Genomic DNA, 14,858 nt, shown 5'->3' with positions numbered 1-14,858 from the left:
CGAATAATGCACTTTCAAGTCATTTTCAATGCACTTTGAAGCTGGATTTTACTGTGTGAAATGGCAAAACCCACTTGCAAATTATCGTTAGAGTGCACCGAAAGTGGATTGAAAGTGCAATATTCAGCATGTGTGAGAGTGCCAACAAACTCATCCCATAGGAAACCAAAGCTGAGAAGAAGAGCATGCTGAGAAGCTAAAAATTATTTTACAGCAGTCACAATTCTTACAGACAAGTCTCTCTCTCTTCTGGGCTTAAAAGAAATAAACGGAATTCCATAACAGGATTTATACCAATAAAAGATGACCTGCACACATTATGCTAATTAAACTTGCAGGTTTATTTTACATAATTCAGCTGTTCATGGGAAGAGGCAAAGAGCTGTGCTAAGCACTTTATCTCCCTTGCCTGCTAGAAATCAAGCTCAGTTCTTCAACACTCCTCACATTGCTCAGTATTTCAAACCTATATTCACGGTCTTAAAAGGCTATACACTGAATATGACCTAAACCACTTCCTGATTGATGATGCAACCACGAAATCATAAGATATACACAGCCTTAATGATCTAAATGTCCCTCTGCTGTAAAACTTTAGTTTCAATGTGTGCATCTGTGGGAAGACAGGATACTGGCATTTATAACAAAAAAATCAGCCAAGAAAAAGAAACGCAGGATTGCTGGAAGAAGAACCTTGCCAGCAAAATCTTAACGGAACCATAAAAAGTATTTTTGAGTATATGTGGTGTTCTGTCTAAGCAAGGTTATTTTGTACAGCATATAACCCTGCAATTATCAGTATTCTGAGTTCAAACTACTGATGGCACTGAAATTCAGAACTTGGACATCTAGAAACAACATGCTGGGGCCTCTGTAAGCAGAACCCAGAAGTATGAGCCCGGCTCACAACACGCTTAACTTGTCCTAGACAGCCTGCCACTGCTGCTGCCTCCATGCTAGGCAACTGAAGTAGAGGCCTCATTGTGGGCCTTTTTTTACCTTTGGCAGTGCCATAGGGGTGTTTCAGATGCAAGGATCTATGGAAGATATTGTTCCAATGGATCATGATCCTACTAAGACATCAAGATCCTCGGGATCCTTGTACCTGGGTGAATGCCATGACAGCACCTAAAGATTAGTGGAGGCCCTAGCAGGTAAGTGTTGGGAAAAGGGGAAAGAGCAGCAAAAGGGAAAGAGGTTGATGGTCCCTCCTCATACTTCTGGTGGCACTGCTGATACAGCCTCAGCTTAGAAAATTGCCAAGCAAACTCAATTGTGGCCTGAGTTGAAGTAAGCCCGAACGAGTTTGTCTGAGGCAAGCTGGCAGGAGTCAGCCCATCTCTGCTTCCAAAATCTGTGCAAGCCAGAAGGTTCTCTTCTGACAAAAAAATTTAAACTCTGAGTATTCATATCTATCACTTCAGAAAAGCTCCCATATATAGAATACCTTGAAAGATCAAGCATGGGTTACTATCTTGCCATATGGTCTCTATAAAGAAAGTTACTGCACACAATTTAGTAAAAAAAAAACCACACACACACACACTCTGCCATGGAAGCTCGCTTGAGCCAGTCACATACTCTCCGCCTAAACTACCTCACAGAGTTGTTGTAAGGATAAAATGGAGGAAAGGAGAACAATGTACGCTGTTTTGGGTCCCCCCATTAGGGAAAAAGGCAAAGTATAAATGAAGTCAAACAAATAAATGGAGGCATCATTTTTAACAAGCAAACTTGTTCAACTTTGTATAGGGCACACATTTCTGTGGAAATCCCATTAATAGGCTAACACAGATTATGGCAAGTGAAACGGTAAGATGTCATTAGGCTGGTCACATAATTACTACTAATAGGAATAAACAGATATACAGTTAGAAATAAAAAAAAAAACCTTTGCTAAATGCCCAGACATAGGATTACCTCAATTATCCTATTGTCTACAGGCATGGTAGTGCTGACCATATGGACATTGGGGGTTGATGTAGATCTCTGTCTTTGAGAGAGGGAACCTTCAGGAGAAGGATTTGATGTGTTGAATATGAAGGCATGAGGTGTAGAATATCTGTGTTGAGAGCTAAAGGAGAGAAGACAGAAGTCATGGTTCATTTCTGCCTGCTTATAGTTATGCCTCTGTAAAGTTATTCCAGCAAACTGCATAGAGAAGAGCCCACGAATAGCAACAATCTGGTAAACAAAGTCTTTCTTTATAAAGAATCAGTATATAAACAAACACTCCAACATAAAATTGTTACACTGGTCAGATTGCACTTGAAACGATTTTGAGGAATAAAGCTGCATCCTTAAGTCGCAGTGGAACAATCAGCCCAGGTGCATCTCTGAACTCTAAAATTTCTCATCATCAACAATGTACTAAAAGCACTTACGAATGCTGCCAGGTACACAGCTTAATAGGCCTAGCAGCATCTTGACACTTAATTTTAATTAATATCCCACATCATTTTCACTTAAGGCAATTTCAGTCTGACTTTAGTTGTTATACAATCAACAAGTAATTTTCCTCCTGCATAGTGCTAAAAACAACAATGGAACATAACCAAGTATTTTCCCCAAAGATAAATTTTAAAATCAGCCAGTAAGTACAATTTTATTCGGTACATGACCAGCAGAATTACAAAAAGTCTAATACACAGTTGTATCTAACCCGCCATCCAAATGCAATGGATGGGATACAACACCCCACAATGAAATTTGAACCTGACTATAAATATAAAATACATATAAAGCCCAGCAAATCGCCTAAATAAAGTTATCTTTACTAGGTAGCCCCTTATTTAATCACCACTTTATCTTCGCGAATTTTAAGGGCTATAGCTAAAAATCTAGCACAATTCAGTATAAGCTCCGGGTTTGTCCCAAATAATAATTTCTGGCTTTTTTCGGCATCTTAAAATCAGCCAATAAAAACTACATTGCACTATTTTGGCCAAAACTGAGGAAATACATCATTTGTTCAAGCTTCACCACAACAATGGCCAGGGAAAAGTACAGCGCAGCTGTCACTACACAGTAATACTGAATACATGATAAACATTCCACACACAACTACAAATTGTTTTAGCTACCTCTTTGCCAAGTGTTGATCACAGCGTCATTCAAAGCTGTTTGTGCTTTCAGATCACTTAAAAATACAGAACTGCTTTAAGACCAATATTGACAAAAAATTTAAAGACCATAAATAGTTGATAAGCATTCTATAAGTTCTATCAGCTTTCAATGTCAAACAGAGATATCCAAAATACTATACTTGTCTCATTTTCTTGCAGGCATCCACTGAATACAGCTAACATATAAATGCAACTGGTTCTTGAAAAGTCACTGCAAAAACAGTGTATTCATTCTATAGTGTTTACCATTCAAAATCAATGAAAAGCTCTTTTCTCAGATTGACTCTGCCATATAAAAACCAGCCAAATAGATGTACAGTTTTAATATGGTGTACAAATGTTTGGAAAACATCATAGTAGAGGGTGCATGAGATATTGCATGCTGTAGTTGTAACAAATATTTTTCTTCTGTCATAAATTAGTGTTGACTACATTTATTTATTAATGCCCCACCTTTCTCCTTTTATGAAACCTTTGGTGCTTTATATGGAATTCCCTGGAAGTATCCCATTCAGAAACTAACTTGACCCAGATCTGCTGGCCTACTCAAGACAGAAGTCCTGTGTTTACACCGTTTTTTGTTCTGTTTTTTCCATACATAAATGGAGAGGGTTACTTTCCAACTGGGTTGTTCCTCCAGCACGGTCATCCAAAACAGGGTTACAGCCTTCTAAAGTCCACTGACTTCAATGCAGCTAGAAGGGTGAGACTCTGTTTAGGATTGCACTGCCAGTCACCAAAAAGAATGAAGGGAATTATTTAAACATGCCTATTTCAGATTCCCAAATCGATATGGCAAGCCATGCTCAAATTCTCTCCATACCCATGCTAAGTAGACATCATTTTCCCCCTGTACTCATCTTCCTACCTTCATTATCTAACCTAAAGGAAAGGCCAAGTGTTATCACATATTTCAATGGAAATTAAGCAGTTTTATCACTAGAACTCTGTCTTGTGCAGTACAAACCAAAACTCATTTACTCAGAAATGGCTGCTAAGTTGAATAGTACTTACTCCTTCAGTATGTATTGAGGGGCTTGAGGTTGGTGGAAGAGCATCTGCTCTGCATGCAGAAGGTTCTAGGTTCAATCTCCAGCATCTCCAGTTACAAAGGCCCAAACACTAGGTGATGTGAAAGACCTGTGCCTGAGACCCTGGAGAGCTGCTGCCAGTCTGAGTAGACAATGCTGACCTTGATGGGCCAATGGTCTGATTCAGTATAAGGCAGCTTCATGTATGCTTATGATTGCAGCCTTAGAGTAGCAGATAAGGGAAGCATTTTACACATTTTACATATCTCATTGGGACACGATTATAAGATTAACTTTTTTATTAGTCAAACTAGTCATAAAATGAAAATACAACTTACTTTACAGGTATCCGGGACACGGACTCCCGCATTCGGCGTGTTGTTAAGGGAGGTAGCGTAGGAACACCACTATCACCAGCATTTGAGTGTGGAAATAATCTGAGATCAAAAGCAATGTCGCTGAGCAAACACAATTAAAGTGAAGTTTTACTACACCCAGTTTTACTACATCCTTAATTTTATGTTCTAACTAGTGCAATCCAAATGACTGAATTTTCCTAACAGATAAGTAAAAGTCAATGATATCACAGAACAGCTTGACCCTATACCCTTTAATAGAATGTAAAATCTGAATAGGATTGCTTTTACACATCCTTGCAAAAGAGCATATTATTTGCTATTCTTCATACACCTCATTCAAAACATCTTCTGGTATCTATATGTTGTGCTCTAAAAGTATGAGTATTAATTTGAAAACTGTGCTATAGTGAATGCAAGCACACAAGGAAAACTAACCACACAAAATACCCACAACAGGCCAAGAATGTATGAGCCGTAACCATGCAATACCAAACCCTTCACACACACACACTACTGAAAGTGATGCCAATGAGAAACAAACTGAGTACATAGGAAGCCGCTAATCTAGTACTCAAGAAAGCGGCTGTGGCTCCGTGGGAGAAAATGTGCTTGGCATACCTTACGTTACCTCCTGTCAAAATTTAGACTAAATTCCTTTGGAATAGAGACTTTGTTTTTCTGCTTAATCCGAAAAGAACTATGATGGCACATGTGGAGGGGCTGTGGCTTAGTGGCAGAGAATCTGCTTGGCATGGAGAATGTCCCAGGTTCAATCCCCAGCATCTCCACTTAAAAGAGCCACACAGTAGGTGATGTGAAAGCTCTCTGCCTGAGACCCTGGGGAGCTGCTACCAATCTGAGTAGGCAATGCAGATCCTGATGGACCAACGGTCTGATTCAATATAAGGCCAGCTTCATAAGTACTCACTCTTCAGCAGTAGAATGTAGCAGATTAGTATTTTTACTATTGCCAGCGGGGAGGGGTTGAAACTGAGAAACACATACCTCACAACATGCATTCTTTGCTCATTTCATTTCCAATTTCAACATTATGTAAGTTGTTAGGGGTTCTGACCCCTTCACACCTTAAATATTACTTGGGGTTACGAATTCATGAACCCGTTCGGATGTTTTTTTCCCCTTTAATTTTTCAACATTCTTTTTCTGCATACCCAGGCAGTTACTGAGAATGTAGAACCCCCCTGTCCTTGTCTTCTGGTCACTCCATGTCACTGCCTTACTACCAGATCTGGACTAGAGGAAAAATGGCTGATGTTCTGATGTGTTGCATGGCAAGGATAGGACAGGCTGTTTTCTGTTAAAGCCTAATACTTAACTACTGTTTTCAAGGGAAACTTCTGCACTTTTTACAAAGGACTCCTGAGGGGATTAGTCATCAGCTGGATGCTTACTGCTGTGGACCAACTAAGGTCATCTGGTGCCTCAGTTTTGGTACGGTAGAGGTCTGCATGTCTACAAACCATGTGCGCTCATTTTCAGCAGCTACGCCCCCCACTCTGGAACTGCCTGCCAGATATGGTACAGAAGGCTTCCACTCTCTCTCTTCCATAAAAGGGGCAAAGTGGAATTCTTTCAAAGAGCCTTTGGCGGAAGTAATGAACGTCTTGGACTGGCAGATGGTGGCGATATCTCAGTTGCAGGTGTTGCAGTATTAACTTGACTATTTCAACTGTTTTTAGCTGTATGTGTTTATAATTTGTAAGCTGCCTTGGGCAATGTGGAAAGGAGGGATATAACTATTTTAAATAGATACTCAGAAGTCCACATAACAATGGCAACACAGGAAAAATTGGATAGCAACAAAGGCTGCTCAGTCTGCTCTCTTTTTACACTATTCAGGCTTTTGCATACTACATGAGTACAATTAGTTCACAATGTATCAGACAACTAGTTTCGTCGTTTAGTAAAGAAGGCTCTTACAGGAGTTGTCGGATATTACTCCAGTCCACACACATAGTTGGAACTTTAGTGCTGCAGTGTTCGTGGAATTTATAGCCACATGTCTGACACCGGAACCCATTCAGTAAGAACTTCTGGCAGATATCACAAAACGCGAGCTTCAGAAACGTCTTCCGTGCCTAGAAAACAAGTTTAACAGCTTTACTGCACTTTATGCACCAATTCTGTGTAGAAATCTCCAAGTTCCTCTGTAAGTCTGATAGAGGTAAAATGAGACTAAACTTTAGTAAACATTAGTTTCAAGTTGCATGGTAACTCTTTACATTCACACAAGAGTTCATACTGTACCATTTGAACTATCTACCTATTACAGTTTAGGATGTTTGCAATGCACTTGCAAAATTTTAATACATTTATATTTTCACCTACATGGACATGTAACTCAACCATCAAAGTACACCAGCAAAATTTGACAAGTTTTGGTAGCTGCAACAAAACATGAAGATGCATTCTAGCGCAGCCTATTTTCTAACTGATTAGAGCACTAAATTTACAGCCCATACACTAGTAACAGACAGTAGTTTCAGATCCCTTGTCAAAATCAAATTTTCTGTGAAATGCTAATCCCAGACTAAAATAAACAAATTTAACTGCATTTTGTCATTTTCCCCCTTGCCCCCCCAGTTCCTTCACTCTCTGCTGTTTTCTACTCTTGCCACTCCTTGCTTTACATTCCATCCTGTCAAAATTTAGACTAAGTTCCTTTGGATCAGAGACTTTGTTCTTCCGCTTAATATAATCTGAAAAGAGCTATGATGGCACATGGCAAGGGGCTGTAGCTTAGTGGCAGAGCATCTGCTTAGCATGCAGAAAGTCCCAGGTTCAATCCCCAGCATCTCCAGTTAAAAGGACCACACAGTAAGTGATGTGAAAGTTCTCTGCCTGAAACCCCTGGAGAGCTACTGCCAGTCTGAGTAGCCACCACTGACTTTGATGGGCCAATGGTTTCACTCAGTATAAGGCAGCTTCACGTGTCCATCATAAATCAAACACTTTCCATGAATGCTGCTAGTAAGAGTTCAGAACACTGTGACTAATCAAAGTGATAAAGTAGGTGGGTGGAGGGGGAAGGGGTATCTTTTTGAATTTTATAATTTAGTAATCATGAATGTAATAATTAAGGTATATAGATACCCTTCTGTATTTTGTATTTTCTTTTTGTATTTTTTATGTTAATTTCATTGTATTTTTTTGTTTTTGTGTTGTGTTATAAAAATTAATAAAATTTTATTTTAAAAAAAGGGATAAAGTAAAGAAGACTCTTTAATGGTGCACGACTGGATGTTATCTCAGTCAGTGAGAGGGCTGGAAACTCTCCTCACTTAGGGAAACTGAGGAAATGACAAGAGTGGGATTCTAAAGCAGAAAGGGGGAATTGGTGAAAATTGCCAATTTAGTCTGGATCCAACCCAAAAGGTGCCCAGAGCTCCCAATACCTATCATGGACCGCAGCATGGGCATGCACTGGAAAGACAGACACACTAGTCTATTAAAATATTCTATTACTTTGCATGTTGCAAAATTTGTGTCTGCTAGCATCTTAGACTCAAATATAATTTATTCCAGCAAGAGTGCATGAGTAGGAGCTTACTTCATCAGATGCAATGAAGTGTAATTTTTTTAGTGTATACATTTACAATAATGTAAAACGGGTACATTTATACTAAAAAGATGCTAGTATAAAAGTATCTGCCTAATGGATGTATACTTCATGAATCTGATGAAGTGAGCTCTCACAAAACCTTATGCTGGAATCATTCCATTAGTCTCAAAGATGCCAATGGACTGCTGTTCATTTTTGCTGCAACAGATTAACAGAGCTACTAATCTCCAATTATCACTCTTTATGGATTGCATCAGCTTGCAACTAACCCAGAACATATTGTTGAATTATTTTATTTGTTTGTTCAGTGTTTATCCCACTCTTCCCAAACAAGTTAGACTCAAGAGCAGCTAACAATATCCCATGCCATAACAAACATACAAGCAACATAATCAATGTAACTCTTAAACTGGAAATTAACACATCTAAAATACTTAAAAGATTATGCCTTCAATTCTCCCTTAGATGTATAATCATATAATTGACTCTACAATTAAAATCAGAACTCATTTGGAAACACGGACACTCATTTTTAACCTTAATCTACAAACATCTGGATTCTCAGTTCCATGAGAACCATGAGCACTAAAAGGTAACATGCCATCTACTATTCCTTTCTTGTCAACTGTTGAGATAAAACGATTAAATATTCTATAGTGACATGTATTAAATGTTGCAAGGGGAAAATATTAAGAGATTCTCACTTAATATTGCTATACCAGTAGCCCACACACAAAAGTCTAATTAAGAAGAGCAACATACGAAGTTGTGTGTTGTGAGTGGAACGTGATCAAGGAAGTCCACTTGCAGCTCTTCTCCAATCAAGGATGCAGCATCTGTACCCCAATCCAATCGCAATTTTTTACTGGAAGATGAGAACAAATATAGTGAGAACATCAGTAGTATTTAAGTTCTGATTCAGACCTATTGATTTAACAGAACAACCTTAAATGTGTGGTCACATACATTATTGCATTCTAAAGCAATAGTCACTGTAGATATCAGACTACTAACTGAAGACAATGATATGGAACCTGTATAATGGGACTTGAACCCTGACGTTATTTGGAAACAGCATGGATTTGACAGCAGAGATGATAGTTGACAAAAGATTGTCGCTTAACACAATATGCAACACAAGCCTTGAGACACACAAAGTCAGTCAGTTACATTCACCCTCAACTTGTTAAACAATCATTTGGTATTCAAATAAGCATACCCACTCCTATAAAAAGGAGAGCAACACTCAAATGAGAGCCAGATCCAACTGTTAAAAGCTTCAAACAGATAAGCTACACCTGAACAAAAAGAAGACTCAACATGTTTCATGTTTACCAAATTAAGAAAATTTAGTTTCAGTATAGAAATACTGAGCTGGACCCAACAGAGAATTTTTTTTTGGGGGGGGGGGCAATTTATGCCAGTTTCCCTCAGACTCCCGCCTCTCTTAAACTGTGGGGGGGGGGAGGTTTACCCATCTCTCAAGAACAGCATTTTGGGTTGCAGCAGGAGGGAGAGAGGTGAGGACCAGGTGCTTTCCATGGGTTCTAAGCTTTTAGCAAAACAAATTAGTTTTACTTGTTACAACGTAACCAAATAAAGCACCTGTCAATGCGAGAGTTAAAAATATACTTAATTCTTCCTCCATTAGAATCTGTGAGATACAGAAGTAGTAAAGTTGATTGGGTGTGACTTTGCACTAGTTAAGCATTTATTGTAATTAATATTAACCAAGCAGTGAAATGCAGAGAGAAAAGCAGAACAGAAATGAATGGGAGGTAACTGTTGAAATTATCTTTGCCCACCCAGCTAAATTTCTAATTCTTACCCTTTGTGTTCATTAAGCAGTCTAAAAACAGCACAACACTCTGGCTGCAGACCTCTAACTTTGAGAGCTTTCATGAGACAATCATGTAAGGTCATCCCATTACGCACATTAACCTGTTGAGTAAAACATATAGTTTTTTAAAAATGCAATCAGCAGGTTTGGAACAAATGATGTTACAGCTATAGAACAAATTATGAGCAGTCAGACCCCTCCTCCCATTTAAAGTGCACCATGGAGGCCAGGGGGGGGGGGTCCTCCAAGACTGACACCAGAGCAGAGCACTGTTCCCACAAAATGGATGCCCCTCAGAGTCTGTGTGTCAAGCCTGGGCAGGAAGGAAGTTGGCAGCTGACTTTTTCACCTGGCCTAAAGGTGTGCCTGGTTTAACAATGGGGCTAGCTAAACTCCACTTGTGTCACCCTAAGGTGATTTAATCAAGCGCTCCAAGCAGATTATTACTCACCCTATCTGCACCCATCCCTCCAATCAATCAGCATTCAAAGGAATAGCCCAGGCAGTCTCTTGGGACTTGCCGACCCATCAAGCCTCTACAAGCCTTTTGCTGGAACCCCGGTAAAGCAATCAGTTCTTTGTTCTGACTTTCCTGTCTGTCAGCTTACCTCATACTGCCTCATTTTAGGGTATAAAAACAGGTCCTTTGGGCATCATAATGTGTGTGCATCCTGGATCCATGCACCCATCCCCCACTTGCATGTGGGCCTTTCTTCTTTGCTTCTGGAAATGCTGGTTATTTTCCTCCTCAGTGCTGCTTTCCTGGATGCCCCTTCCAAACTGGTAACACCCTTCCCTAAAACGCTATCCAAACCTCCTCCCTTTTCTCTTAGTCAGCTCTTGTATGCCTTGCATGTGTATGTTCATTGTTTGAAATATGTTTCTTATTTTTATTATTTTTTCTTCTTTAATAAAACAACCACCAGCTCATTTAAGAGCTCTCACCCAGGACAATCCTGGTATACATAGGTTACTGATCCCAGTTACCCACCTCCCCTCACTCTGCCTCTCAGCGAATTTCCCCAACTTAAGTGGAGACTGCATGCTCAGGGTAACAAAGTAGTACAATTTTTTTATTAGACCAGGTGTATTCACCCAGCTGCTTTTCCCAACAGATGACTACAGGTTCTTAGGATAGCCTGATAACTTAGAACTCCCACAACACAAGAGCATTGCTAGATCAAACTAACAGTCCATCTATCATATCCTGTTTCCCACAATGGCTACTTAGATGCCCTCTGAAAGCCTACAAGCTGGGCATGGGGCCAAAGCCTTCCCTACAGTTGTACCCAACAAGTGATGTTGAATAGCATGCTCTCTCTGAACATGAAGAATCCATTTTATGCAAAAGTGACCAGTCCCTGCTATGGTTACAAAAGAAGGACAATGGGACCTCCCATAAACAAGATCAGAAATTCTGCACGGCTGGGGGTTTCCCAGGTATGCAGAAAAACATCTTTTGTTAGTTTATAATTTTTTAAAAAAACATTCTACAGTGGATAAGGCCTGAATATGCCCTAGGAGGCCTGGAATGCAATAGGAGCAGCTGAGAGTCAGTGAAATGGGGGAGGAAGTCAATTAGTCTGCCCAAGCGCAATCCTGGAGGGAGAGAATTTGGGGCGAGAAGCATTTCCAAATTGTTCTGTGGCTCCCCGTTTATACTGGCTAATAGCCATAAAGGATCTATCCTCCATGAATTTGGAAAATCCCCTTTTAAAGCTATCTAAACTAGGGACCGTTGTAACAGCATATGACAGTAAATTCCTTGATTTAATCATGTTTTAATCTTTACATGTTTTATAAAGTATTTTCTTCTGTCTACTGTGAATCTACTGCCAATGAACTCCACAGGATGCTCCCAAATTCCAGAATTTTGAACAGGGATAAAAAAATTATTCACACAATGCAGACTTTATAAACCTTTAGAACGTCCCACTGTAGCTGCCTTTTTCAAAACTAGGAAGTTCCTAGCTGTTTAGCAATTTTATCTTTGGGAAGGTATTCAGTCCCTTTTTGTCATTCTAGTTGCTCTTTTACACACCTTTTCCAGCTCTATAACCTTTGCCAGCTTTTTTTTTTTTGAATGGGATAACCAGAACTGTGCACAGTATTTGAAATGCAGCTTCAGATCAATATAAAAACACTAACACATACAGATTCATTTTAATACTTTCCTAACACTCACCAATAAAGAATTTGCCTTTTTCTCTGTTACTGTATAGTGAATCAACATTTGCATGGAGCAACCATCTAGCATGGCCCCAAGATCTCCTCATTTACTTACTTCATTTTTACCTTGCCTTTCTCGTCTTCCTGATAAGTCACACCCAGTGTATGTGAATATTTTTGCTCCAATGCACTTTTTACCTACTTAATTTAATCTTTTTTGCCTTGCTGTCATTCAGTAGACCTTTGGAGAGATCCTTTTGGAGCTCTTCACAATCCTCTTTGGTTTTCACAATACTTAATAATTTGGTATATTTTGAAAACGTGACCATTTTGCTGTCTTCCCCATACCAGATCATTTATGAATCAATTAAGTTGTATCAGTCCTAACACTGATCAGTGGAGATCCTCAATTACTTCCCTCTACTGTGAGACTTGCCCAGTTATTCCTGCCTTCTGGTTTCTGTTGTTTAACCATTTACTAATTTCTGACAGTATCCATCTCTTATCCTATGACTGCTAAATTTACTCATGTGTCTTTGGCAGGAGACTTTCATTAAAAAAAAACTTTTCTGAAGTCCAAGTACACGTCTGCTAACCACCTTTACCCTCATATTTGTTAACATTCTAAAGAACCCTGACTAGTTGGCAAGGCAGGACGTCTGTTCAAAAGCCATGCTGATTCTCTCAGCAAGACTTGTTCTTTTCATGTGCACTGTGTGGACTGGACCTTACCTGCCTGCCCCTGCTTACTGACACCCCTTCGCATGCTGCTCCAGAAGAGCAGAGGAATCCAGGAGCAACTCTGGGCACAATGGAGAGGTCCGTGGGAGAGAGGACTTGCAAAAATCACCACCCTCAACCAGTGGAAAACAAACTTTGACTTGAGTCTTCTACCCTTCATAACTGTTAACCAGGGTGGATTTGATTTAAATCGAATCGATTTAAATCACTAGTCAGGAAGACTAGATTTTTACGATTTGAATCACTAGTTAGTAAGACTATATTTAAATCATGGTCTTCTACATAAACAGCACTTCTCATTATGTTGTTTCATTTAGGCCACCAGGCCTTGCATTTCTTTGTTGCAGTGTTTGCATTCATTAAAATGAAGAGGGACTTCATTAAAATATTCCCAAACTGGGTCTCTTTTAGAGCCTGCTGCCATTATAGGTTTTCTCCTCCAGAGAGATAATAATATGATCAATCTCAGGCTACACACACAAAGATCCCAAGACCTGTGGAGAATTCTGCTCAAAAGGTTTCACTATCATTTTTACTGCTTGCTCTTCACACATAGCTCCTTGTGAAGATCTAGTCTACTCCAGTCAATCTTCTATTCATTGAACATCTTAAAACTTAGTACTTAAGAGATAAGGGGTTGATTCTGTATACATAGATTTGCAAAGGAGCAATGGGATTAAGGTCTTTTTCTCAACTCTGTATGTTTATTTTGTAACATTTTTGCCGTGAAGAAGAGGCATGTTACCCCTGCAGACACAGCTTTGCGAAATGTAAAACCAAGGATCTGTGATATCTTCTAGACTGAAAATCGCCCAAAATAATCTTACAGAAACCTCTGGAAAAGCATATCATGAATGGATTAATGGAATTCATTTACCAAAAAAAATGTAAACATTGCATTAATATTCAGCCTCGTACTACATAATTAAAAACTAATCCTTATTTAATGCTGAATAATGTATCTTACATTATTGCACTATAATGTATCTTACATAGATTTTTCCTCAAAAAGCATTTGATTTAAAAAATCCAATTTAAATAAAAACTGCTTTAAATAAAAAATCCAATTAAAAAAACATTGATTTTTATCCACACCGTTTATTTATTTAATACATTCAATTTATACCCCACCTTCAATTCCCGTCCAAAACGGGCTCAGATGTTAGGCTGACTATCTCTCCATTCCTGAATTCCCTCTCATCCTTTTTAAAATTTGGCATTGTTTTTCTATGTATTGTCATGCTGTGAAATGAAGTAAGAATGGACTCCTTCCCTTTCCCATGCAAATCCCCTCCTTCACTCCTCTGCCTTAACCACTGTCAGTACAACAAGGATTCTATCTTGACCAGGTTAAGAAAGAACTTGGTTATTTTCAGCCAAAGTTGACATCGCTATAGATGTAACACTAAACAGTAAGAACATAAGAAAGGCCATACTGAATCAGACAGACCAAGGCCCATCAAGTCCAGCAGTCTGTTCACACAGTGGCCAACCAGGTGCCTATAGGAAGCCCCCAAACAAGACGACTGCAGTAGCACCATCCTGCCTGTGTTCCACAGCACCTAAGATAATAGGCATGCTCCTCTAATCTTGGAGAGAATAGGCATGCATCATGACTAGTATCCATTTAACTAGTAGCCATGAATAGCCCTCTCCTCCATGAACATGTCCACTCCCCTCTTAAAGCCTTCCAAGTCAGCAGCCATCACCACATCCTGGGGCAGGGAGTTCCACAATTTAACTATGTGTTGTGTGAATACTTCCTTTTATCAGCTTTGAATATCTCACCCTCCAGCTTCAGCAGATAACCCCGCGTATGAGAGAAAAGCTTCTGCCTGTCCACTCTCTATGCATAATTTTATAGACCTCTATCATGTCTCCACTTAACTGCCTTTTCTCCAAAGCTAAATAGCCCTAAGTGTTTTAACCACTCCTCATAGGGCAGTTGCTCTAGTTCCCTGATCATTTTGGTTGCTCTTTTCTGCACCTTCTCGAGCTCTGCAATACCCT

At 39.4% G+C, this 14,858-nt stretch overlaps 1 protein-coding gene across 6 annotated transcripts in view; it reads right to left on the bottom strand.

Moving 5' to 3' along the window:
- The window catches only part of RAF1 (Raf-1 proto-oncogene, serine/threonine kinase), a 98,747-nt gene that overhangs the window by 19,634 nt on the left and 64,255 nt on the right, over window positions 1-14,858 (bottom strand). For 4 of the 6 annotated variants that reach the window (XM_056855149.1, XM_056855174.1, XM_056855158.1 and 1 more), the window contains exons 3-7: window positions 9,927-10,039; window positions 8,861-8,963; window positions 6,457-6,614; window positions 4,495-4,593; window positions 1,921-2,074 (exon numbers count right to left, since the gene is read on the bottom strand). In XM_056855149.1, coding sequence (XP_056711127.1) covers window positions 1,921-2,074; window positions 4,495-4,593; window positions 6,457-6,614; window positions 8,861-8,963; window positions 9,927-10,039 — 627 coding nt within the window. The remainder of the gene's footprint in view (window positions 1-1,920; window positions 2,075-4,494; window positions 4,594-6,456; window positions 6,615-8,860; window positions 8,964-9,926; window positions 10,040-14,858) is intronic. The other 2 variants (XM_056855184.1, XM_056855191.1) reach the window with 1 other exon arrangement.

Source organism: Euleptes europaea, chromosome 1 (genome assembly GCF_029931775.1).
Source record: "Euleptes europaea isolate rEulEur1 chromosome 1, rEulEur1.hap1, whole genome shotgun sequence".
Taxonomy (NCBI): Eukaryota; Metazoa; Chordata; class Lepidosauria; order Squamata; family Sphaerodactylidae; genus Euleptes; species Euleptes europaea.
Note: the sequence above shows the minus strand (reverse complement) of the source record. Positions and strands in the feature narration are given on the sequence as shown.